Genomic DNA, 26,801 nt, shown 5'->3' on the forward strand with positions numbered 1-26,801 from the left:
CAGACCATTTTCCCGTTCTCCGGCAGTAATTATCTAAATCACGGAGGACATCAAAGTCTAGTGTCCCTGTGGCTGGCCATTGTGAGCCATTATCTAGGGAATACTGAGGCCAGGCCTGTGAGCACAGAAAAGTGAGCTGCTTGGGGGCGGATATCTCTCTTTAGCCTTAGAGTCTGCAGGTTAGCCAGCAGGCACTCTAAGGGGGTGGAGTATTGGGGATCAGGTTTGGAGGCTGTCGATCCCATGACGACCACGGGGCGTGGAGGCAACCCCCGCTGTCCGAACGTCTTCGGACGAGTCAAGGGGAGCCAGAGGTCCGTGTAGTCGTGGGGAACGTCTTCCTCACGACCACAGGGACCCGGAAAGGCCGAAGCCGGAGGTCTACTCAGCCACTGGGGACGTCTCCCCACCAGCTGGTGACCGGAAAGGCCGAAGCCGGATGTCTACTCAGCTGCTGGGGACGTCTCTCCACCAGCTGGTGACCGGGAGGGCCCAGTAAGTGCGCACTCCTTACGGGGCCCTAGGAGGTGGTCGTTAAGGACTGCAGGCCCCAAAGCCGAAGGGACTTACTCCGTATCCTGCCGTCCGGGGGGTTGGTCAGCCGCCTGGGTCCGAGGCTTCCGCGGCAGTGGAGCTCGAGGGGGCCTCAACGGCGAGTGCCAGGGGCCCTCATCTCGGGCCCCACGTTGGGCGCCAGATGTTAGGAAACGCCGCAGGAGGGAAAAAGCCGCCTCTAAGGACTGGTGGTAAAGGCCTTTATTAAGCGTTGCTCTCGGGCAGAACTCCCGGGGGTGGGTGAGTGAGGAGACAAGGGGAGTCTGCGAGATATGAGGGGTGGGGAGGGGTTTTATAGCCAGGGTCGGCGTCCAAGCCAGGTCTTTTCATATAAGGAAGAAAGCGCGGGCTACAGCGGTGGTCAGTGTCCGAGGGCTCTATGTTGGTACCTGATTGGACCAGGCTGCAGGGGGCCAGCCCCTGGAAGTTTAGCCAGCCTCTGGAATTTGCCTTGCAGCACTTTCCCGGGGCATGCCCCGACCTTTCAGTTGCCATTTCCTTCTCCAGGGAATCTTCCAACCCAGAGATCCAACCCACATCTCCTGCATTGGAAGCAGAGTCTTAACCACTGGGCTGCCAGGGAAGTCTTGTCCATGCACTTTTAAACACTTGCTTTTCCCTTTAGGCTTCTTCCCCAAAGAAATGTCTCCCTCCTTCCGCTCCCCCTTTTCTCAGATGTCTTCTGTTCGCACCTCCAGCTTCTCTGGGATTCAGGCCTGATTTTCAGCTTGGCCATCAGGCCTTTCCCACCACACCCCAGGTGGGTCCTGGCTTGTCAGAGGCTTGTGGACACCAGGAGGGTGCCCAGGTGGGACTCCCACACCAGCCCAGCTTGGATAGACCCTCCAAGCCCCACTGGATCTCCAACTGAGGAGGTCCTGACTCTTCTGCCCTTTTATCAGAGGTTCTGTGTAAGGATTCCCTTCCCAAATCTCAAAGGAGAAAAAAAAAGGCAGGGCCCCGAGGGGTTGGAGTTGCATACATTTTTTAATTGAAAGAAGTTAGCCTCCTAAGTATTGCTTTTACAGGTATCGAAGTCAAGTATTCATACCACTCACATTTTCAAAAAATATTTCTGGCCGGAGGGGTGGCTGACCCACCCTTGGCACAATGTATCAGTTCTGGCAACTTGATGGCGAGCAAACAACTTGAAATGAATGAGTCCAAACCCCACCCTCAGCCCCCGAGGTGTTCTTTTCCTTCTGAGTCACTCTCTCGGAAATAGTCGCTGCATCTAAGCCCGGCCTCGGGACAGACCCCATAGGGCTTAGAGCTCCACTGGCATCAAACAGAGCTGGGAGTCGCTTTTCTGTATGACGTGTCCTCTCTCTCCGAAGGTTAAGTGGGGTAAGCAGACGCAGCCGGGGGTGGAAAGCAGGGAGGCTGACTCTGGCTGGGTTCGTGTAAACATCCACTGAGAAGGCAGAAGGTCAGAAGCCAGGATGAGGCTGTGTGCACGACGCCGCAGGCGGGCGAGGTCTCCGGGCACCCCTGCCTCACCCTTCGGGTAGGGGCATGTGCCTTCCGGACCTTAGCGTTCCTTCTCAATCTCTCTGTCCCACCGTTCTGGGCCCGGACGGGAACCTCTCTGTTGGCACGGAGCTTTTGAGGGGAGCAGGCCTGGCAAAGAGGGACAAAGGGGCGTTACTAGCACGGAAGCACTGACCTGCCCCCATCCATCAAGAGGTTTGAATTTGGGGAACCACCAGGAATCTCAACCTTAGGCTGGCAATGCTGTTCTGTAATTTTTTTTTTTTCTTTTCTGGACATGGACCATTTTTAAAGTCCTTATTGAATTTGTTACAATATTGCTTCTGTTTGGTGCTTTGGTTTTTTTGGCCAGGAGATAGGTGAAGTCTTAGGGCTTCCCTGGTGGCTCAGAGGTAAAGAATCTGCCTGCAGTGCAAGAGATGCAGGAGAGGCAGGTTCGACCCCTGGAGGAAGAAATGGCAATCCATTCCAGTATTCATGCCTGGAAAATCCCACGGACAGAGGAGCCTGGCGGGCTACAGACCATAGGGTCGCAAAGAGTTAGGACAGGACTGAGCACAAAAGGTGGGGAATGTGGGATCTTGGCTCCCCGGCCAGGGATTGAGCCCGTACCCCCTAGACTGGAAGAAGTCTTAACCACTGGACTGTCACAGAAGTCCCCTATGATTTTTTATTAAAAAATTTTAATGAATGTGTCTGGTTTCTAAGCACCAGGCTGGAGAAGCAGTGGTTTCACCTGGGAGAGGTAGGACTGTCTCACTCCTGGCAGAAAATCCCCAGGAGGGGCATCTCAGGACCTGAGGAAGGAGGAGAGTAGCTTGCTCAGAGTCGCCTGGGGTCAGCTGGCTGACATGAGCTCCAGCGAGTGGGCAGGGCTTGGCAGCAGCTCCCACCCTGCCGGGAAGATGCCTGGTCGCCAACAGGAAGGCTGTGGCCACAGCCAAGCTACCCAGCAGCCCCGCCTGGCCCATCTTCCCAGGCTGTCCTCCCCACCTGGCTCCCCGCGGGTCCTCCTTTCCTGCCCCAGCTCTCTCTCTGGGTCCACATTCCCACGCCCACCCCCCTAGAGCCCCAAGTCCTGCCCCAGTTCTGAGTCTTACCACCTTTGATGTCAGCCCCGACTACTTCCGCAAATGTCATCAAGCATCACATGAAACTCATACATTAGGAGCTTCCCTGGTGGGGTTAAGAATTGACCTTCCAACACAGGGGACATGGATTCGATCCTTGCTTGGAGAACTGAGATTCCACATGCCGTGGGACAAGTAAACCCACATGCTTTGGGCAACAAAGATCCTACGTGCCCCAGCTAAGACCTGATGCAGCCAAATAAATAAGTATTAGGAAAATAATAATTTTTAAAACTTATACGTTACTAACATGCACTATTATACATGTAATACATATGTAATAGCACAAGACGTATTCTTGTTCATCAGGAGTTACTGATATTTGGGGCAGGACAATTCTCTGACATGGCAGGTGGCTTGTTCTGGGGTGTACAGCAGCATCCTTGGTCCCAAAGGTAACAATAAAAATGCCCCCTCACCCCATTCCCTAGGGCCACCCAAGGGGGCAGAACTGCTTCCGCTGAGAACCACAATCTCCACACTTTATAGGTTAAGAAACAGAGGTTCAGACCTGCTTGAAGTTGGGACCTGCCTGAAGTTACTCAACTGTGGGAGGCGAGGCTGGCACGGGAATAGTGACAAAGATGGAGACAGTCACGATCAGGGCAGGCACCCCCTCCTGAGCTTTTACTCTGCACCATGAGCCCCAGGCAGAGTGTGGGTGCTGCACCCAACCCAGTCCACTCACCCTCCCGAGGCACCCTAACCTCGCAGCTTCCAGCTGCAGGAACCCGCCTCTTTGCCTGAGGCCTCTCTGCCTCCAGAGCCTGCTTGGGCTCCAGGCTGCAAGTGCAGGCAGAGCCAATATCTTTCCAGAGCTGCCTTCCAACTGGTGAAGGCCAGAAAGCTGGGAATCAATACCCCATTCCCTGCGGGCTCAAGTGGTAAAGAATCCGCCTGCAATGCAGGAGACTGGGGTTCTATCCCTGGGTTGGGAAGATCTCCTGGAGAACGGAATGACAATCCACTCCAGTATTCTTGCCTGGGAAATCCCATGGACAGAGGAGCCTGGTGGGCTCCAGTCCATGGGGTCACAGAGTCAGACATGACTGAGAGCCTGACACTTTCACCCTTTCAGTATCCCAGCTCTTGTGTGGCGGCTGGAGCAACTCAGAGCTATATTCTCCATTACACTGCTTCCCAGAGCTCCTGAGCAGGACTGAGCCCAGGGCCGTGGAGGTGACCTGCTAGATGATACATTCCTTCCCGGTCTCACCGCCCCACTCCACATCAGTTAATTCCTGGGCATAGCATGCTAAGTTGCTTCTGTCGTGTCCAGCTCTTTGAGGCCCTGTGGACTGTAGCCCGCCAGGCTCCTCTGTCCATGGGATTCTCCAGGCAAGAATATTAGAGTGGGTTGCCATGCCCACCTTCAGGGGAATCTTCCCGACCCAGGGGAAGATCTTATGTCTCCTGCATTGGCAGGTGGGTTATTTACCACTAGTGCCACCTGGGAAGCCCCTGGATCACCTTCCAAATAAACAATGTGCACTGGAATTGTTTGCTCCAGGGTCAGCTCCTGGGGATTGCACGCCTGAGATGGAGCATCACACGGGTCATTTCATTCAACCCTCCTAACACCCCAGGAGTTAGGTACTATTATGATTCCATTTTACAGATGAAGACACTAAGGTTCAGACGGAGTAAGAAACTTTTTAAGGATGCTCAGCTCTCCAGGACTTTTTCCACTGGAGATTTTAAACACTACATAATCTCATGCCTTATGTATGCCCAGGCCTGACCTGGGCACTGGGGACCCTGAGATGAGTGTAGTCTCTGCCTCTGAAACACATCTAGGGAGCAACTGCAGCCAAAGGTAACTGACCCAGGAGGAAGCACAGGGAACAGACGGAGCCCAGAGTCTGGGGAAAGGTGTGTATGAAGGACATGCCAGATAGTGGGAGGACTGGTGACCAGGTCTCAGAACCTCCTATAGTTGGTTTGGGGTGGAAAAGGGTTGAAGGCTGGTCATGAGTGCGCGCGTGCTAATTACGTCAGTCGTGTCTGACTCTCTGCGACCCTATGGACCACAGCCCGCCAGGCTCCTCTGTCCGTGGGATTCTCCAGGCAAGAATACTGGAGTGGGCTGCCATGCCCTCCTCCAGGGGCTCTTCCCAACCCAGGGATCGAACCTGCATCTGCTGCGTCTCCTGCAATGGCAGGCGGGTTCTTTACTGCGAGTGCCGCCTGGGAAGCCCAGCCCTGGGGGAGACACGGCAAGGTTGGCAGGGGCCACATCCGGTCAGGTTCTCGTGTCCTCGGCAGAGTCACCTCCTACAGCTCAGCTAGGAACACAGCCTTCCACCGCTCAGAGACCGTCCCCAGCTCCCACTGATGACCCAGGACCCGGCAGGCCGGAGGGGAAGCTGGGGCTGCAACCAGAGCACTGGAGAGCTCCATCCTCCAGGAGTGTTCACGAGTGCCCCTCCCGTCCCACCAGGAGCCCACCTTCTGCAGACCTCCCTCCCCCATGGGGACTCGGGTTCCCTGTGGCAGTCAGTGTGGAGCTCCCCAGACCTCTGGCATCCAGGAAAGCAGAGCAGAATTGTTTATTCCAATTCACCATTACCAGGGCTCACTGCACACTCTCCAAGGCAGGGGACTGAACTTGAGCCCATTTCAGATTTGGGGGAAGGGCTGTTAGAGAACATGGGACCCCCACTTGGAACAGGGCCTCACTCCCCTCCCAATGCTCACGACTGCAAACAACCTGAGTCCCAGGCAAGTGTCAGTCTGGCTAGTGAGACTCTGTCACATGTGCTAACTTCCGGAAGGAATAAGCTCAGGCACCAGCTCCCGCTGGAATTCACTAACACCCTCTGTTCTCATTGTTCATCTGCGGGGTCACCTTCTATTTATGGAGAATGATGCCAGTCTTCCCTTTCTGATAGTAAGACCATAAAGATCCTCTCTTTCCACCACATTAATTTCACTTTAAAAAGAGAGCCTCTGGTTTGAAGACAGTAACTGCATAACCCCTGTGGCTCAGATGATAAAGAATCTGCCTGGAGTGCAAAAGATCTGGGTTCGATCCCTGGATCGGGAAGACCCCCTGGAGAAGGGCATGGCTACCCACTCCAGCATTCTTGCCTGGAGAATCCTGTGGACAGAGGAGCCTGGCGGGCTACAGTCCATGGGGTCACAAAGAGTCGGACATGACTGAACAACTAACACTTGTTAAGTGTATGTTTAACTTGTGTTAACTGCATAAATAACAGTTCAGATAACAGTTCAGGCAAGCAAATGTGGCAAAAATTGTTGATGGTGTCATATGAGGTTTGGGAGACCCTGATCTGAGTTGGTCACTCCAGAGAATGAAGGGGCCCAGAGAGGGCAGTGACCTGTCCTAAGTCACACAGCACACTGAGGACAGAGGCGTGGCCCCAGGCCTCTGCTGCTGGCGGGAGGATGTCCTGGCTCCTCGCATCTGTGCCACACATCATTGCTGTTAACAGACCAACCTCCTCGGTTGACTTGCAAGTCTGGTCTCACAGCAAACCAGCTGACAAATTATCAAGCACCTGTGCTCACCTTGTACTATCTACTGCAAATCATGACTTAGCTCATTTATTCCTCAAACAACCCCAGAGGGTGGAGCCAAGTAGGACCATCATCCCTGAGTTTTAGATGGGGCTCAGAGAGGTTAAGTTAACCAAGCAAGGTCACACAGCTCTTAAATGGCAGAGACAGGATCTGAACCTCTGTGGTCTGACCGCAACGTCTTTCTCAGTTCGCCTTGGCACCTAGTTCATTTCTTTCCTCTGGCATCAGAAACCCCGGGCTGAGAACATCCTGAGGCTGTAGCTTAGAGAATCTAGGCAGTAGGTTCTCCCACCTCCTGATATCCTTAAAGCATGACCGACAATTCATCAGCTATTGGCTTTGGATATTTTCTCTTTCTGAAACTGTAACCTTTCCTTCCAGGCCATTCCCCAGAGCTGGACAGAAGGAATGGCTGGCTGACTGGCTTGTCATTAGAATGATAGTTGGGTGCTTGATTCATCTTAACAAGCAATGTCTCAGTCTGGTATCTCTGCGGAGATGCTTTGAGATCTGTGTCTTAAAAGTGCTGGTGGGGTGATGCTCTGGACATGCTGGAAGAGGATTCTCTGTGCAGCTTGGCCGTCCCACTCTCCTGCTCCTCTGGGATAGCCCAGGTGAGGTCCAGAATTGGCCAGTCTCGAGTCCTTCAGGCTCTGCCCCTTCCTAGCTGTGTGACCTCAGACAAGTCACCTAACCTCTCTGGGCTTGTGTCCCCATCTGAAACAAACTGCTGGCTGTTTGTTACAAGGATTACATGAAATTGTGTTGGTGGAATGCCTGCAATACTCAGCACACACGGCCCCTCCCCTCCATATCCCCACCTGTTCTCAGCTAGAAAACACAGGGTGGGAATGGGGGTCTCCTCGTTGCAAGGGGCCTTCTAAAGGGGTAACCCTTCCCTCCTCCAAAAGGCCCTGCCTGCTGGGCACCCACTGCCCATTCCTCCTTCTCCACGTACCGACCAGCCAATTAAAGCCATAAAGACAGACACCAGTGGCTATGACTTGCCCAGGGTCTCCGCTGCCATCTCAGCACCAGGCCGCGCACAGCAAGGCCTCTGCCATGGCTGGTGGATGAGTGCGTGGCCAGAAGCGGGAGGGCGAAGGAGACCTCGCCTGTCTGCCTGGGTCTAGGCTCCTGGGGGAAGCCAGGGTCCTGGCCCCTTTCTCCAGAGTGTCTGGATGCTGGTTTCTGTGTTGGCGGCTGACGCCCCTCAACCACAGGTCCTGTGATAACTCCTCGTCCAGGAGCGACTCCAGCTGGCCTGCGCCCCAGGCTCCACGAGGCCTTCTGAGTCCCTCCACAGCCAAGAACCACCTGAACTACTGCAGTTTTCTCCCCCGCAAATTCCACAATTTTAAAAGCAATCTTTATGTCACTATCGTGAATGAAAAAAAACAAGATCATCTGTCATAAACAGAAAGCAACAGATAAATGCTGAGACCATTAATTCTAGCTAGAAACTCCTGGCCTGCAAAAAGGGAGACTGAGCCAGGTTCCTCTGCTCCAAAGTGCAAAGCAGCAAGTGCCTGAGAGGGGGCAGGGCATCCACAGCCAGCCCGCGCTAGGCTTCGCACTAGGCTTCGGCGTGCGCACTGCCTCCCGGGCCGCCTGTGAGGGGGAGCACTGGGAGTGTGGCCAGGAGGCGCCACGCAGCCCCCTCACGGCGGGGTGTCTGAGGCGAGTCCCTGAGCCTCCCCAAGCCTCAGTTTTCTGCCCTGTCAAATGGAGCTAATGAGCCCTGCCCCACCTGTTTCATGGGGTGACGCTCAGGGGAAACTGGAGATGCAGTTACTTACAACCACGGAGCCAAGGCCCCTGGCAGGAAGGGTTCCCAGGAATGGACCTTGCCCCTTCAGGGGGCGACTGACACTGGAAGCAGGTCCCAGCCACCCCCAGGCTTGGGTCAGGGGCTGCCAGCTACGAGGATACCAGCATCACCTGGCTCACTGGGCACCAGTTATCACCACGCTCGGACGGCTTCAAAGGCTGCCCAACAGACACGCCCTCCTTGGCAACCGGCCCCCACAGAGGAAGGGGGCTCGAGAAGGGAGAAGGCTTCTTGGGCCGACCTGCTCCGGGTCTGACACACCACCACCACCGATGGCATCACTGATCAAGAATCAACTGCGGGACCATCACCATCTCACCTGGCGTGCAAGAGCCCTTCAACTGCTTTCACAGCTCGGTCATCTCTGACTCTCTGATCCCCATTGGACTGTAGCCCGCCAGGCTCCTCTGTCCATGGGATTTTCCCAGCCAGGATACTGGAGTGGGTTGCCATCTCCTCCTCCAGGGGATCTTCCCGACCCAGGGATTGAACCCTCATCGCTTCCATCTCCTGCACTGGCAGGCAGATTTGAACCCTTCAACAGGGACCACTATCCTCCCCATTTTACAGAGAAGGAACCTGAGGCTTGGAGAGGTGAATGCCTAGTCCAGTTGGGACTTAAACCCAAATCTGACTGCAAAGTCTCTATGCACCAGTCTTAGGGGGTCCATGGAGATGGCCTGGGAGAAACCTGGGAGACACCCAGGGAGCCAGGGACTGACTTTTTGGTTCCTGGCCAATCCTTATGGTTACCTGGAGAAGAAAGTTCCACTTTGATCCTAGAGTTCATCACATGACAGTTGCTAACTTGACTTTTTAACCAAGAGCTGAGGGCCCTGTGCCTTTAGTTGGCTTTAGTATTTGTCCAGAAGTTAATGACTTTGGCACTTGGTATTTTTATCCATGCCAAATGATGCTGGTTTTCTCTTTTCAGTGACATAAACCGTCTTTTAAAAATAAATTCACATGAAAAAGGCAGATTTTTAAGAAATTAAGCTCTGGAACAAACATACTTCACCATAAACTATAAAGGGAGGAACAGGAACTCTGCAATGGAGACAGGCAGCAGGGAAGACCTTAAGCAAGTGGTCAGTTAATATCACCGGTAATGAGGCTGACAGACATCATGTGTCTCCTCATACGATGTACTCAGGACACATGCTCACTTCCCTGTGGTATTCCTGCCAAAAAGTACACCATCTGAATCTAAACTCAGGAGTAAACATCAGACAAACCCAACCGAGAGACAGTCTACAAATTACCAGACTCGCATGCTTCAAAAATGTCAATGTCATGAAAGAAACAGGCCGAGGGATTGTAAGACGGCACAAGAGACATGACAAGGGATGACAAGGGCGACCTGGGATTGGATCCTGGACCTCAGCTCCCTCCCCAGCCTCCCTGCTTTACTGTGAAAGGACACTCTCAGCACAACTGATGAAATCTGAGCAGTCACAGCTCAGACTGGTCCTAAGAGTGTCATCAACATTAAATTTGTTGATTTTGACAGTGGTACTGTGATGATTTAAGTAAATGCCTTCATTCAAAGGAAATACACACTGAAATATTTAGGAGTAAACAGACATAGTATCTGCAAACTGTTTTCAAAATGGTTCAGAAAAATATTCATACATGTACACATGTATATACACATATATGGAAGCATGTATACATATACACATACATGTGCACATTGAGTAAGCATTTTGTATACACGAACAAGCATGGCAAATATGAATGGATGCACTTGGTGAATTTGAATGAAGTGTAAATGGGAATTCTTTGCAACTTGTGTAATTGTGAAATTATTTCAAAATAAAGTTTAAAAAAAGTAACTCAGACCAAGGACCAAGAGAACATATGAGGCAGGCCTGGCAAGCCAAGGAGGGGAGCTGGGAGCCCCTCTGCACCCTCCCTCAGCACTGGGTCGGGGGCTTGGCTGTCTTGCCAGCTTTGTACCCCTGGTCCCTCACTACCCCCCCCCCCTTTCCAGGCCTCAGTTTCTTTCTCTGAGACATGGGGGATGCGGCTGCCTGTCCTTTTTATTGTGGTCTTGGTTTCCCAGGAGGGGAGGCTGGCACATAAACCAGGAATACAGTGGTCAAGTTGACAGGAGCCCTTCATTTCTTAGTTCAAGAAACAGAGGCAAGGGCTATGAGGGTTTCCCTCGGATGAAATCTCGTTTGCACAACTCGGGTGTGAGGGAATGGGGCCCCCCGGGACCTCAGCTGTCTTGGGACACATGGGGGGTCTTCTCCTGTCAAGTGGGGCAGCCAGCACACTTCCCAGGGGGACTCAGAAAGCTGGAGAGGCAGCAGGGCCTGGGGGCGCACCCATCAACCCGCATCACCACCACTTGTCTTCCTCCCACCTGCCCCCCCCCCACCCCTCCCCAGAGCTCCACCTGGGGAGGAGAGAGCGGCCCCTCCCACCATCTGAACCTATCGTGTGCATCCCCAAGGGAGGTTTGGGTTTCCGAGCTGGGAAGCCAGATGCCCAGCCTGAGTGTTCTGTTCATGGCACAGGCCACAGACTGCCACCAAGAGACCAGGGCAGGCGGGTCAGGAAGGGGCAGCTGTGGCAGCACTCAGGACATTGCCAGCCGGGAAAGCCTGTGATAAGCAGACCTGGTCTGCCTACCCTTAGCTCCCAACCTGGCCTCCCCCAGGCCCTGCTGACTTGGGCAGCAATGCTCTCCAGTCCCTCTATTTCCAGCGCAGAGAACCTCCTCTCCCTCCACACCGAGAGCGCTGGCAGGCAGAGGCTGCTTTCATCAGGAACCAGGACAAATCAATCCAGCTAAGCTGCCTCCGCAGTGGAACCGCTGGGACGTGAGGACTCTCCCCAGTGCCCAGGCGAGCTGCAGCAGCCCTCTCTCCTGGGAAGGAGCGCCTGGTCCCCAGTCCCCGTTCCTGGGCAACGAAGAATATTCAAGGAAAACCACAGCCATGGCTCTCCAGATTGGGTGGCCATTAGAGACCACGGGGTGACAGGAAAGGCCTCTCGAGGGTCCTGGGCCAGCCAGGCAGAGTGGGAAGTCTGTCCTGGTGGTCCAGACCCGGACCTGCCCAGCACTCAGGCAGCCAGTCCTCTCTTGCTCATGAAAGAAGAGAAAGTGAAAGTTGCTCAGTCCTGTCTGACTCTTTGTGACCCCATGGACTCCACAGTCCATGGAATTCTCCAGGCCAGAATACTGGAGTGGGTTGCCGTTCCCTTCTCCAGGGGATCCTCCTGACCCAGGGATGGAATCCAGGTCTCTGGCATTGTAGGCGGATTCTTTACCAGCTGGGCCACAAGGGAAGCCTGTCTTGCTCATCATGGGATATAAATATGCATACCTGAGGGTACATGCAGGTTTTTACATTCACAAGGGCCTGAGTGTACAATAATAGTGGTTAACTTTCATGTGTCACACACATAGGGGAAGGTCTAAGAGCTTTACATCTTATCTCATTCAATCCTCAAAATGTAGCAGATTATGATCCCTGCTTTACAGAAGAGGAATCTGACACCTGGGGAGGTACTGTAGCATGCCCAAGGTCACAACTAGGATTGGTATTTGAACCTAGGTTATCTTGAGTCTAGGTACTTTACGACCCCATGGACTGTAGCCTGCCAGGCTCCTCCGTCCATGGGATTTCCCAGACAAGAATACTGGAGTGGGTTGCAATTTCTTCCTCCAGGGAATCTTCCCAAACCAGGGATCAAACCTGAGTCTCCTGCATTGGCAGGTGGATTCTTTACCACTGAGCCACCAGGGAAGCCTAATACTGCCTCCTTAAATAGGTGCTCAACAAATATTTGAGAAACTGAGTAATGTGGAAAAAAAGAGAGGGAGCAAAAATGAGTGCACCTTTCATCCTGAGATCACCCTAGTCCCCCATGCCTGGCGAGCCCACATCCTTAGTCAGTGTTTCCTGGATTGGCCTGTGTGTAACAGGAGACTGTGTCTACCTGAGAAAGAGCACGAAGGAGCAAGATTTGACTACTGGTGTTCTGCTTACAAAAGGGGCCAGGAGAGTAGGTGCAGTCAGATCACCTTTCATCTTTCCCACAGGCTTTTCTTGCTACTAGCCACCCCTCCCCAAATGGAGTCTGGGCTTCCCGTCTTTGGGACGTAGGCCACCGTGGCATGGATCTGGGACTGAGCAAGAAGGCACCCAGTGCCTGGTTCCCACCATTTCTCCAGGCACCAGTATTTCCCACAGCCCCGGGCCTCCCCAACCGCCCGAGTCAGGCCCTGTCACTTGGAAAGCTTTGCAAGGGTGTCCTTGAGATACACTTCCTGGTGTTTCTGCTCAAACAGTGTTGGCTGCAAAGTATGCCGAAGCATTTGGGCTTCGCGTCTTGGTCCAGAGGGTGCCAATGTTTTCATTTGGAATGGCAAGTGTTGCAGTTGATGTGGTGAAGAGATAAAATAAGACGTTCCTCGCCAAGCTGCACCGCTGCAAGTCCAAAGCTCGGCTGGGGGCGGGGATTCACCGCGGGACCGCGACGGCGCGGCAGGAGAGCCTGTGCGCATGCGTGCCCAGTCGCTTCAGTCGCGTCCGACTCTGCGACCCTGTGGACTGTAGTCCACTAGGCTCCTCTGTCCGTGGCACTTTCCAGGCAAAGATACTGGAGTGGGGTGCCATTTCCTCCTCCAGGGGATCTTCCCCACCCAGGGATCGAACTTGTGAGAGCAGGCAGAGCTAACATTTGTTGAATGACCCAATGAGTGAATACACAACAGGCCTAGAACCAGGCGTGGTATATATTGACACTCAGTACAGGTTCTGAGTGGATCCCATAGGTTCTACGTCCAAAAGGCATTCTTGCTCTGTTTGTGTTTCTCCATCTTCACCAACTTTGCCTCATCCAAGCCTCCATCACCTCTGGCCTGAGCAACTAACCAGTTCCTAACTGGCTTCCCAATTTCCACACTTTCCCTTATGGCTCATCCTGCCCACAACCACCAGTTATCTTTGCAAAATGTGGACCGGAATTGTGTCCCACCCTGCCTAAAACCTTCTGATGGCCTCACATTGCTTGTGGCCGAGGCATCCCAGGTCCCAAAGGATTTGGCCCCGCCCACCCCACTAACCTCTCCTGGGGCTATTCTGTCACACTGGCCTCCTTTGCAGTTGTTGGAAGAACCAGCTCTCTCCCACCTCACAACCTTGGCACTAGTGGGTCCCTAGGCCTGGACTGCTTTTCTCCAGATCATCACGTGCGGTTCCTTCCATCAATTTAGGGCTCAGCTCAAAGGTGTCACATCTTCAGAGAGGCCTTCTCTGAACCCCCTGCCTGAAGCAGCCCATCTCCCAGTCCTCTGTTTCACTTATCCAAGCATTTACTGAGCAATTACTAGATGCCAGGAGCTGTTCTAAGCAAGGAAATAGTAGTGAACGCAATAGGGGATGTCACGCCTTTCTACTGTAGCTCTCAAAACTTTATCTCACAGCCTTGTTTGGGAACCTGCTTGTCTTTCTCACCAAGTGCCAAGAGGCCTGGGTCTGAGTCTGTCTTGTTCACTGTGTTCACCAAGGCGCACTAGGTACTGGGTAAACATCTGTTCAAGAAAAGAACAAATCGATGGATGGATGGCAGGCAGGCCGGCCAACTGGATAGGTATGCAGAGCAGCCGACACATGCGCCACCAGGCACTTGGCTCTTGCTAAGGTCTCCCTGAGCTCAAATAAAGCTTTCTTCAAAGAAATCTCACTGTCAGCCCCCCAGGTTGACACTGCTACTATGTCCTGCCCACCATGCATCAGCCTCTGACTATGGTCATCTAGACTAACATAGGCAACAGGAAGGAGTAAACGCAGCATGCTTAGGGTGACTGGCGTTAGTGCCCGTTTTCCAAAAGGAGCCCCTGCCCACCACCTCAGTGTCCCCTGCCACTCGGGACAGTGCCTGGCACACCCAGCTGAGGGGCTCAGCTGAGAAACGCCTGCATGCCCCCTGAACCCTCACCAGAGCCTCTCTCATCTACGTCTGCTGCCTCTCTTCCCGGCCGTGACTCTGGCCACGTCTTCCTCCTTGCTGGATCTTCATTTCCCTCCCACCAACACACAAGGTGGGGCCGGACACAGCTTTCTGGTGGCAGCCCAGAGGCAGGGCTTTAACACCTCAGTGCAAGGATTCTGTAGTTCCTTCTCCTGCTGGTCCCCAAGCCCCCTGAGTTTGCCTTGCAAACACAGCAGGCAAGCAAAGCCACCGCAGCACCAAGCCCCAGCTGGCCTCGTCTGTGAAAGCAGCCTGCGAAACTGGCAGCCCCTGCAGATTCGAGCTGCGGAACTGATGAGCTGGGGCGCCCTGAAACTTGACTCCAAAACAGCAGCCAAACCAATGCCACAGGAAGTACAGGGTTCTTTGCTGAAGGAGGTTTCTCCTCTCCCAGCGTCAGCCGGGAACCCTTGCTCTAAGTCCCCACCCAGTCCTCCAAGGGGCCGTAGGACAAAGGTGATCCGTGCCTGGCTTCCTCCCTCTTTTAACACTGCAAGTCTTCATTCTTCCAGGACTAGTGGAGTATCCCAAAAGGCAAGGTCACCATCGAGGCAAGCTAAGGATGGAGGGGGGAGGAGTTGACAGGCCTGCCTCAAACGGATTTGGGTGCAAAAGCTTTCTCCCCAAGCTGTGAAGTTGCTACTATGGCTAACCAGGAAGCCACTTGGGTCCTGCATCCCTTCCCTTCTTCACAGCTGGCATCTTCGCTAGGGGAAGCCTTCCAACCCTAACTAAGGGCCTAAGAAAAATCCAGCCTTTCCCGTCATCCAAACAGATCTGGACTGGGAAATCAGAGGCTTGGGGGAGGGGTGTGTGTCCGGCTTGGGCTGCCTCCCTCTTCCTCGCCAGCGCCCCAGCCCGCCCTCATCCTGCGCAGAGAGGGCACTTACAGGCCTTGGCGGCCGAAGCGGGCCTCGTCCTGGGGGTCCCATCCCTGGCCAGGCGGTGCCCTCAATCAACAGCAGCGGCATGACCTGGGCCCCGGTCCGGGTTGAGGGTTGCGGGTCGTGGGGAGAGCGGCGGGGGGACGGCAGCCGAGCCTACTCCAAGTAACCATCGAAGACATCAAGCTCCGAGTCGGCGTCGTAGAGGCCCGAGCCGGGGTCGGAGAGCACGCCGAGGTCCACCAGCGCCTGGTCCATGTCCTCGGGCAGGAAGACAAGGCCCACGTTGAGGACGATGTACTCCATGAGGAAGGCGTAGTACAGGATCAGCACATTGACGAAGAACAGGCCCACGTAGAACATAGAGGGCAAGAGCGGCGGCGGCACGGAGGGGACCAGGGGGCCCAGAGCGTCCAGGTGGGCCGCGACCCGGGCGCCGGGCATGCAGCGGGCGGCGAGGGCGGCGGGCGGCGGCGGCGGCCCGGCGATCCCGGCGAGCTCAGCCGCTGCGGCGCCCGGGCGGCCGGCGCGGGGGCAGTTCAGCCATCCAGGGGCTCCCCGGGGCTGGCCCAGGCAGCCCTGGGCCCCGGCGGCGTCCCCTCAAGAGATGTGAGTCGGCCCCTGCGGACGCGCCCCGGCCCCTGAGAGGTGTCAGGCGGGTCACCCCACCCGCAGAGGCGGCCACACCGCACTGTCGACCCTTTCCAGCGGTCAGGCTAGGCACCACCCCCCCCCCCCCAACCCCCTTCCCGAAGTGGCCGGCGGCTGCCCGGGGCTCCTCCGATGCTCCCCGCTCCCGCTCACTGGCCCTCGCGGCGCCTGCGGGCACCCTCCCCACCGCGGCTCAGCGTCAAAGACCAGTCCCGGCGACTGTCTCCTCAGCCGCTCCCGGCCGTTCCTTGAGCCCGCCCGGCGCCCGCGAAGGCGCTGCGCCCATGGCTGCGGCTGCCGCGTAGCCCTCCAGGTCGCGTTCCGAGCACCGCCTCCGGAGCAGCCCCGCGCTCATTGGCTCGCCGCCCCCATCCCCGCGCTCATTGGCTCGCCGCCCTCTTCCCCGCGCTCATTGGCTCGTCGCCCCCTCCCCGCGCTCATTGGCTCGTTGCCTCCCCATCCCCTGCGCTCATTGGCTCGCTCGACGCCTGCGCTCATTGGCCCGAGACTTCCGGGGGCGGATACTGCCTCGCTCCGCCCCTCCAGGCGCTTGCTTCTGAGTCGGTTTAGCGATTTCGGAGTCGGGGCAGATCTCGAATCCGATTCGCTCTGCGGTTCCGCGACGAGTAGGGGGAGGGGAAAGACTCAGAACACGGTTACAACCGAGAAGTATTGTAAGGCTACAAAAGCCAAAGGAAATCGTGAGCTTCATCAGCACCCTGCTGGACTTGAGTATAGGCGCCACGCCTTTTTGGGACTCAGTTTACCTGTTGAAAAAGGAGGCAGAGTGGGGGTCGGGGGCGCTGGACCTCACCAGTGAAAATTTTGGCCTTTCCGAAAGTGGCAGTTTTCCACGGTGGGGAAGATCTATCGGCGCCCGGTTCGTCTCTGCAGATTCTGGCTGCTGGAAGATCCACCCCTCGGCGGGGCGGGGCGGGGCGGGGGGAATCTGCATAATAAAATTCAGGGACATCTGAGTAAAGAAACTTCCCGGCAGGTCAGACCTGCAGTAGTAGGGTTGCTTCTTGTTTTTACTTTGTAAATCGTGTTTTACAGCAATAATAACGAGGGTGGTTAAACATTCAACCAACCAAGAAGTCACAGAAAAGTGAGTCTCTTCCATTCGCTGATTCCCCTCCTCAGGGGCACCCCTTGTACATCCTTAGGGAGACTGATCTTGCCCAAAGTGCCTCCCAAAGCGGTTTCAACCAGACTTTTAAATCTCAGGCCTCCCTGAGCTGGGTGCTTTACATGCATTGCTTAATTGGAGCCAGCTGGGGGGAGTGCAGTATGTTACCCATTTTTACAGACTAGGAAACTAGGCCCAGAGAAGGACCCTGGAAGCTGCTGGGCCTGTGTATGTTTTGAGGCCAGAATCTGCCCTTTTTTCTCCATGGCTCTCTCATGCCCCTTTAAATGAATTATAGAGCAAACCATTAATCCTCCAACTGCTGAAGGTGAAACAAACTTTCATTCATTCATTCACTCTGATATTTGTTGAACACCTATTATGTGGCAAACCTTGGGCTAGGTATTGGGGAGAACATTGGCCCTTAGCCCAATTCTGTCCTGAGCACAGTTAATGGGACACAGTAGACCTTAAATAACTGTGAGGTGTAGGAAAGGGTGAATGGTGAGCAGGGCGGTATCGCCTCCATGGAATTTCCCACTTCCAATCCAGGAGAGAAATTTAGATACATCTTCTGGCCTGGTGTAAAAAGTTGGGTGTTTCCTTATTTTTTAAAAGGTGGATGTTTTGGAACTGGCATGGATTTGGGGTGAAGACCAGAGACATCCACTGAAAGTACAGGACGTTCGGTTTTGGTACACTGTTGCTCAAAGGCCTTTCAATATTTGTTTTTCAACTCAAGTAGAAAAAGAAAAAGACTGTGAAGGACAAACCAGGCTGTTAGCGGTTTGGTGCAGTTTCGTTTCTTGGGGCATAAAAGTAGGGGCGCCTGGGTTTGAACCTTGGGTCTGCCACGTACTATATATGATCTTGGGTAAGTTAATACCACTGTGATTCAATTTCCTAGGGTAAAAGGGGGATAATAAAGGTACTCATCTCATAGAGTAGTTGTGAGAATTAAATAATATGTGTAAAGTGCTTACGGCACTGGCACACAGCATACGCCAAGGAACAGCTATTCTTATTCTTATCATAAAGGTAATAATTGCTAATACCGTGGTAACTTTCATTCACCCATCTTCACAGGTACTTTTCTCAGGGCTCCGCCCACCCCTAAGACACTGCGGACTCCCCTCCTCTCGCCCCGCCTCTTTTCCAAGGCCGCGGCCCGCGGCTTCATGATGCACGTCGGGCTTTGTAGTTCCTTCGCAGAGTCCCGTCCGGGGGGGGGGGAGGGGGGGGCTCGCGAGCGAACTGCATTTCCCAGCATCCCTCGCGGCGGGCGGCCGTAAAGCGCGACGGTCGAACGGCCGGTTCCGGCTGAATGTCAGTGCGGGACTGTGGGCCGGGGAGGAAGGTGGTTGGCGGTGTCTCCACCACCCGCGCCGCTGCCTCCTCCGCTTGTGCCGCCGCCACGGGCGCCCGGCCGGTCGGCCGCTCGGGCATGAGACCGTGAGGCGAGCAATTGGCCGGGACCGCCGAGATGTTTGGCCGCTCGCGGAGCTGGGTGGGCGGGGGCCATGGCAAGTCTTCGCGCAACATCCACTCCCTGGACCACCTCAAGTGAGTGTATAGGCGCAGAAGGGGGAGGCCGCGGGGCGGGAGCTGGGGTTGGGGGCGCGTAGATCCCGGCCGGGGCGCTGGGAAGTGTGAAAGCGGAGGCGGAAGGCCGAGGGAGGCGCTCGGGGAAGGCTGTGTGCTGGTTAAGAGCTATGGCCCTGGACATAGGGCGCCCGGCTTCGAACCCCGACCTCGTAGCTCCTCTCTTGTGTGACCTTGGGCAAGTCGCTCCGCTTCTCAAGAGTCTCGGTGTTACTGATGCAGATTTCAGTTTACGGATGCAGACCTCGTTCTCGCCGGGGCTGGACCATGGGCACCAAGCTTCCCCGGGGCGGTATTTCTTAGGCCGGACCGCTTAGGGGTTCAGAGGTCTGGATCCTGGAGCCAGACAGATGTGGGTTTGAGTTTAAGTGCGTGAATTTAGGCCTCAGTTTCTTCAGTTGTAAAATGACTATAGTGACAGCACCTGCTTTCTACGATTGTTTTGAGGGTAGAGTTAGAGAATGTACATAAGGGTGGAAGCTTCTACCAGTGCTCAGTAAAGAACAAAAATTTTAAAAAAAAATCCCGACTAGTTTCTTAGGGGAGTATAAAGAGTCAGAAGTAGAGTTCAGCGGGAGGTAGGTGGCAAGGTGGTTCTGGGAAGCAAGGGTGCACAGAGTGGCTGCATTCAGATCCTGATTTCATCATTGAATGGCTGTGTGACCTTGGCCAAATTGCTTCACCTGCCTGAGCCTCTGATTCCTCATCTGCAAATAGGGGTGGTGAACATTGTGCAAAGATTAATGTTGTGTGTGTAAAGAGACTGAGCCAGCGTCTCTTCTACAGTAGGCAGCTAATAATAGTAGCTGTGTTGATCAGTGGGGCAAGCCCTTCCCAGACATCCCTACCTAAAGTGCTTCCCCTGCCCCAGTTCCTTTCTGTTAGATCTTTCTCTTTATTTCATTCATTTGATTCATCTCCACTACCTGCAATTATCCTTTGTGTCTTTACTACTTTTGTGTCTGTTACTAAGCTGGTACTTCCAGGAGGGCAGAGGTGGCTTGTTTTGCTCACAAGCTGTATTCCCAGCATCTAGCTCTGTGCCTGGCACCCAACAGAATCTTGACAGATGCTTAAAGAAAGAGAAAAATGAATGAATGGGGAGAGGTGCAGAGCATACAGGCAGAGATTAGTATTTTTTGAGGTCGAGGGGAGGATTAATGGAAAATAGGGGTTTCCCTGGAGGCTCAGATGATAAAGAAGCTGCTTGCAATGCAAGAGACCCAGGTTTGACCCCTGGGTGGGGAAGATACCCTGGAGAAGGAAATGACAACCCATTTCAGTATTCTCGCCTGGGGAATCCCTGTGGACAGAGGAGCCTGGTGGGCTACAGTCCATAGCGTCACAAGGAGTCAGACACGACTGAGCACACACGCACACTCAATGCCATAATTCTCAGCTGTGCCTTTCTAGCTGGGAGCGGGCACTTAATACATGTTTGTAGGTCTCAAAGAGTGGGAGTCAGGAGGAGTCATTACGTAGCGAGGAATGGTTTTGCGGGGTTGGGATGAAAGAGGCCGTGGGGAGGAGAGAGGCCTAGGACAAAGATGGGGCTGTGTAGGGAGGCAGGAATCTTAGATGGGAGGGCAGCTGGACGGGAAAGGGAGAGGCTTAAGGATTTCAGGAATTTCAGGGGTGGGTGGATGAGGCTGAGAAGGGGAGGAGGGTTATCTAAAGGAGGTTGGGCATGCTCCGGCACCCAGGTGCCTGCGGGCTCTCACCTAACTCTGCCCGACTTGAGCCCTTTTAAATTACTTCAGTGATTATCGAATGCATGTTCAGTGCCAGGTGCTTGTTAAGGACTCCCTGTGTGTTATTTCCTTTAGTCCTCACAAGTCTTATGAGTTGTTGGAAGTATTACTGTTTCCATTTTCTAGAGTGGAAACTAAGGTCCGAAGATGTTAAGTCACTTACCCAAGGTGACAACAGCTGAAAAGCGTCAAAGCCAGGATTTGACTTCAGGGTTTGCACTCATTATGCTGCCTTCTTGAGTAAAAATCCTAAAAGTCACTTTGGGAAGACTTTCAATCTGGCTGAGTCTCACTGCGCAATGGGGCATCTTGGCCGTCTGGCTAACCAGTGAATGATAAAGGGATTCAGGTTCCTTTGAAGTATCCCGGGAACTGCCCAGGTTCATTGTTTAGGTCACAGCGCCTGTGGGGTGCTTTTTGGAAACCTGAGTTGCCTGCCCTGAATCAGGCAGATCAGCTTAATCCTTATAGCCTGAAGAACCTGGTGATCTGTATATTGAAGGGGGGCTTAGGAGATCCCAGAGTGACCTGGGAAAGAATGCTGTAAACAGCTGTAAACAGTGCCATAAACAGCGCTTGGGCACAGAACAGCCCATTCCCCGAGGGAGCGCTCAGGCTGGTGGGGAAGACAGAGCCAGTGACTGTGGTGTGACAAGTGCGGGGGTCGCTGTGGGTTCAGGGCTCTGGGGGAACCCTTCTTGGGTGCTCTCTGGGGGAGGCAGCCGGAGCAGAGTGGTCAGGGACAAGCAGGAGCACCACGTGGAGCCGCGGGATGTGGGAGTGGGGCCCAGGGGTGTGTGGAACGTGGAGGTGGGGCTGCAGGGACACAAGGCTGGAGGCAGAACAGGGCTTCATGTGATACACAGGGTGACGAACCATCCCGGGTGCCTGGGACTGAGGGGTTTCCCAGGATGTGGCGCTTTCAGTGCTAAAGCCGGGAAAGTCCTCGGCGACCAGTATGAATCGGTCACTGTACCAGTGACAGGTGACAGTTCCTGATACACTCTTGCCCTGACCTGGGGCAGTGCGGGTAGAGAGATTAAGATATTGAAATGAATTCAGGATGGACAGTTTAGGGAGGGGGTGCACAAAGCATCTGGGAACGCTCTTCCATTTTTTTTTTTTTTTCCATTTTTTTTTTTAACTGTTTATTTTTGCCATGCTGGGTCTTCGTTGCTGCATGGGCTTTTCTCTAGCTGCGGTGACTCTCTCGCTGTGGTGTTCGGGCTTCTCATTGAGGCGGCCTCTCTCCTTGTGGAGCACGGGCTCTGGGCTGAGGGCTCAGTTTCAGGCTCTAGAGCATGCACCTTCAGTAGGTGTGGTGCAGGAGCTTAGTTGCCCCGTGGCATGTGGGTTCTGCCCAGGCAGATTCTTACCCACTGTGCCACCAGGGAAGCCCTCCCTCACCCCCTTTTAAAAATAGACTTTACTTTTAAGAGAGGTTTGAGATTTACAGAACAATTTAGAAGACAGTATAGAGACCTGGAAACCTTTTCTGAACCACATTATTCATAACATTCCTAGCTTTCAAACTGGAGAAGAATTTTTCTTGCAAGACGGGGTTTTACTTTTGCTAAATAGTGGAAAGCTGTGTACTGTGGTCTTTGTCTACTGAATGGAGTTAGTGGTTTAGTTGAGGCAGATAGAAACAGTAAGAGGTGGTTTGCTGCATAGCATGGGTGGTTTATTGGCCAGATCAGTGGCAAGGCTGTCACATGGACGAGCAGAACCTTGGCTGATGGAGTTGCCTGATCGATACTGAAGCATCACCTTCAGGGACTAAGAGTCCACAAATGACTGGAACTTTCTTGTTGTTGGGATGGGTCGTTGCCTTAATTCTGATCTCCTCTGGGTGTGGGTTAAGATTCTTGGTTGCAAGTGACAGAAGCCCCCCTGGAATCACCTTCAGCCTCAAATGGATCTGATTGACTCTTGCCGCTGAACACACTGTCCTAGCTAAGCTGTGGCTGAGTCTGAGTGTTCAGACGAAGTTGTCAGTATATGCTTCTTCCCATGTGTCGTCTCTGCTTTCTTCTTGGTTGGTGTCATTCTCAGAATGCTCCATTACATCCAATCAGCTTAGCAACCCCTGGGAAAAAGCAATCTTCTTTTCTTAATATTGCCAGCAGAAGTCTGGAAGTGAGTACCGTTGCACTGACCTAGGGTCTCGTGCCTGTCCCTGAGTCAGTCACTGTGGCGGGGGCATGGGGTGGTCTACTAGGCCTTTCCCTGGAGTCAGGGTGGCATCAGCTCCTTCCAGACTAGTGGGCAGAGAATGAGAGAAAGGGATGGTTTGGCACCGGGAAATGAAGAAGAAGAATGGACATCCAGCAGGCAGACGTTCACCTGCTCTTGGTGTATTCAACTTTTGCCTAAGGTCGCACTGATTATTTTCAGAGCTCGGGGCACTATATGGCCAGATTCATTTTCTCAGAACATCATACTCATCGTATCACTCATTGAGGCACCCTTTGTGTCACGTCCAAAGTTCCTCCAGGCCTTCCAAGTGCTCCAGGCTCTGTGCCCACCTGTCCAGCTTGGGAGCATAGATGGAGACCCTCTAACCCCGGCTGGGGAGCCAGGAGCACCCTCAGTAGGCAGACAGCGGTTTACATGGAGATATGAAGGATGAGCGGTTGTTCCAGGCAGTCGGGGGCTGGAAGGGGGGACGCCGCAGGCAGAGGACGCAGCGTCTGGGAAGCCTGCAGCGGGGAGGCAGGCTGTTAGGTGAGGGGAGCACTCAGGGCAAGAGAGGGTGGAGGACCCGAGTGCAGAGCCGTGGGACGGAGAGGCCCCAGAGCCCAGGTCCTGCGGAGGAATCCGGACACCAGGCTGAGAGCAAGCGGGGAGCCGCGTGCTCTGGCCTGGCCCAGTTTGGAGGACGAGCTGGAGGGGCGCCCCCTCAGGACGGCTGCTGTCTCCTACTGACGGTCAGTGAGGGTAGCGCCGCCGTAACCCAGGGGTGTTTCTCGGCCTGTTCGCGCTGACGGCCCTTCTCCCACTCCCTCTCACACACCCCTCACCTGTCTGCCCCGTGCTCCATCCGATGCCTGTCTGCTGGTAGGACTCGGCCCGAGTACACTGCCGCGCGCTGGGCTCAGCCCCTGCTCAGGGAACTCACAGAGAGCCACGTGGCGCAACCGTGAGAAAGGAACCCCACAGATCACACTGATTCTCCCGTAGAAATCGCCTGATGACTTCAGCCGACAAGGAGTTTCCCTGTCCTCTCTGACTTCTGTTCTTACCTCCGCCGTCCCCCTCAGCACGTTCTCATGGGATCTTCTCATCGCCGCAGAGTTGGACCAGCTGCAAGTGCTCTGGGCGCTTCAGGCCGGATCTCAGATCTCAGCCGTGAGTGAGATCCCCAGCGCGGCTGGCCGGGGTTCCTCAGGCTGTCCTTTCACTGTCGGAAATGATCTTGAATATGTGTTTATTTGTTTCTCCCAAACTTGACCGTAAGCCTCATGAGGAGAGAGACCCGGGCGGCTTGTTTCCCAGGGAATTGTCAGATGCCAGCACCGGGCCTGGCGCACAGTAAAAGATCAGCAGGAGTTTGTCATAGGACACAAAAGAGACAAGTGCTGGCCTGCCTCTTCTTGTTTTTTAAATTAATTATTTTAATTGGAGGCTAATTACTTTACAATATTGTTGTGGTTTTTGCTATACATTGACATGAATCAGCCATGGATATACATGTGACACCCCCCCCACCAATATCATGAACCTCCTCCCCCCGCTCCCTCCCCATCCCATCCCTCTGGGTTGTCCCAGTGCACCGGCTTTGAGTGCCGTTTTGTGCCTTGAACTTGGACTGGTCATCTATTTCACATATGGTAATATACATGTTTCAATGTTATTCTCTAAAATCAGCCCACCCTCACCTTCTCCCATAGAGTCCAAAAATCTTCTTTACATCTGTGTCTCTTTTGCTGTCTCGCATATAGGGTCATCGTTACCATCTTTCTAAATTCCATATATATACATTAATATACCGTATTGGTGTTTTTCTTTCTGACTTACTTCTCTCTGTATAGTAGGCTCCAGTTTCACCCACCTCATTAGAACTGATTCAAATACATTCTTTTTAATAGCTGAGTAATATTCCACTGTCTATCTGTACCACAACTTTCTTATCCATTCATCTGCCGATGTCCATCTAGGTTGCTTCCGTGTCCTAGATATTGTAAACAGTGCTGCGATGAACATTGGGGTACACATGTCTCTTTCAATTCTGGTTTCCTTGGTGTGTATGCCCAGCAGTGGGATTGCTGGGTCAATGGCAGTTCTATTACCAGTTTTTTAAGGAATCTCCACACTGTTCTCCATAGTGGCTGTACTAGTTTGCATTCCCACCAAGAGTGTAAGAGGGTTCCTTTTTCTCCGCACCCTCTCCGGCATTTATTGTTTATAGACTTTTTGATAGCAGCTATTCTGACCAGCATGAGATAGTACCTCACTGTGATTTTGATTTGCATTTCTCTGATAATGAGTGATGTTGAGCATCTTTTCATGTGTTAGCCATCTGAATATCTTCTTTGGAGAAATGTCTGTTTAGTTCTTTGGCCCATTTTTTGATTGGGTCGTTTATTTTTCTGGTATTGAGTTGCATGAGCTGCTTGTATATTTTTGAGATTAATTCTTTGTCAGTTGCTTCATTTGCTATTATTTTCTCCCATTCTGAAGGCTGTCTTTAAGACACTTTGCTTATAGTTTCCTTTGTTGTGCAAAAGCTTTTAAGTTTAATTAGGTCCCGTTTATTTATTTTTGCTTTTATTTCCATTACTTTGTGGCCTGCCTTTTCTTAACAACAGTTTGCTCTTGCCTGTTTGGGCGCAGGGCCTGGGCTGGAGCTGTGACTTTTTCTAGGGCTGAAATGCTCCCCGGCATCTCAGACCCGGCCTCACTCGCTGGCCCAGTTTGACATCGTTCAGAGGTGATTCATTGGGAGAGGCACGGCCTGTAACACCTTCTCGTAATCTTCTAGCCTGAGTCCACCCTGCCTGGAGCTTCTCCTTGTCCTGCTGGCCAGAGGGCTGGATGCTGACCAATTGGGGGTTTTCAGGACACAGAGTGGGACCCTCTGGGAAGTGTGTGCCCTGGTGCTGAGGAGGCCAGACAGACCCAGGCTGCATGTCCCCCCACCCCAGACATTGTTATCTGGGGGGTGGGGTGTGCTTTGGGGGAGTGGATTGCCAGCCCCGCCCAGGCCCTATCCTTCCTCTCACGGTAACTGACATGTAAGTGCATGGTGCTTGTTCAGTTGCTAAGTCATGTCTGACTCTTTGTGACCCCATGGACTGCAGCACGCTGAGATCCTCTGTCCTCCTCTTTCTCCTGGAGTTTGCTCAAATTCATGTCCATTGAGTTGAGGATGCATCTCATCCTCTGTCATCCCCTCCTCCTTTTGCCTTCAGGCTTTCCCAGCATCAGGGTCTTTTCTAATGAGTTGGCTCTTCAAACCAGGTGCCCAAAGTATTGGAGCTTCAACTTCAGCATCAGTCCTTCCAATGAATATTCAAGGTTGATTTCCTTTAGGATCGACTGGTTTGATTTCCTTGCGGTGCATGAGACAAGTCATAAAACTTGTATGAACTTCAACTTAGTACGTCTCTCTCTGACCTGGATATAATTATTATTTACTGTGATGGTTTAACTTGGAAAATAAGTGGGTCTCTTGAGGAAGCAGGGTCCGTGGAGGAGGGATTTGTTTACAGTCGGAGTCCTTGGTGATGAGTCTGTCGTGTGTGGCATGCACGCTGGTAACAGACTGCAGTGTTTCTGTCTCCAGGCATTTCAAACTTCAGCTTGTCTCTCAGAGTAGAGTTGGTTCTTGTGCAAAAGTTTGAAATTAAGATTCTGCATTTCTGCAGAATTTTCGCTGGAGGCATGATAATGCTGGCTCTTTTCCAAAGAAGTGGCATAAGGGTCCATGATAAGGACTTACCTTAAGATCTGATACATGTTGCCATGCCTTTTTGGTTTGTTGTTTATGTCTTGGGTGCTAGGCATTCATCACTTCATGGAAATGCTTGACTAATAAAAGCATTTAAGTCATTGTTTGCATCTTCTGCATTAAGATGGTTATAAGCGTGGGGACACTGCCTGGTGCCCTGTCCTTATGTTGGGACTCTGGGAGGATCTTGGGCTCCCCAGGGCGTCAGCCCGCAGGATTGTTGTGCGGGATTATGAGTGAGCTCATCTGAGGCCCTCAGAATGGAGACCTGGCAATAGGAGGCTGCGACT

General features: G+C 53.4%; 2 protein-coding genes across 13 annotated transcripts in view; one reads left to right on the forward strand and one right to left on the reverse strand.

The window, feature by feature from the left end:
• Nucleotides 1-1,523: 1,523 nt before the first annotated feature.
• Nucleotides 1,524-15,904, reverse strand: DEXI (Dexi homolog). Of its 2 annotated transcripts, none has more exons than XM_061152824.1 (2): nucleotides 15,432-15,904; nucleotides 1,524-2,175 (listed from the first exon to the last, which is right to left on the reverse strand). In XM_061152824.1, the coding sequence occupies exon 1, from the start codon at nucleotides 15,867-15,869 to the stop codon at nucleotides 15,582-15,584; it is 288 nt and encodes a 95-aa protein (XP_061008807.1). In that variant the 5' UTR covers nucleotides 15,870-15,904; the 3' UTR covers nucleotides 1,524-2,175; nucleotides 15,432-15,581. The 2 variants fall into 2 exon arrangements, with proteins under 2 accessions (XP_061008807.1, XP_061008805.1); XM_061152822.1 differs by having other exon boundaries at nucleotides 15,432-15,577.
• Nucleotides 15,905-18,519: 2,615 nt separating this feature from the next.
• The window catches only part of CLEC16A (C-type lectin domain containing 16A), a 239,612-nt gene continuing 231,330 nt past the window's right edge, over nucleotides 18,520-26,801 (forward strand). For all 11 annotated transcript variants that reach the window (XM_061152832.1, XM_061152825.1, XM_061152827.1 and 8 more), the window contains exon 1: nucleotides 18,520-18,768. In XM_061152832.1, the coding sequence (XP_061008815.1) occupies nucleotides 18,689-18,768 (80 nt within the window). In that variant the 5' untranslated portion in view covers nucleotides 18,520-18,688. The remainder of the gene's footprint in view (nucleotides 18,769-26,801) is intronic.

The sequence above is a fragment of the Dama dama genome, chromosome 10 (genome assembly GCF_033118175.1).
Source record: "Dama dama isolate Ldn47 chromosome 10, ASM3311817v1, whole genome shotgun sequence".
Taxonomy (NCBI): Eukaryota; Metazoa; Chordata; class Mammalia; order Artiodactyla; family Cervidae; genus Dama; species Dama dama.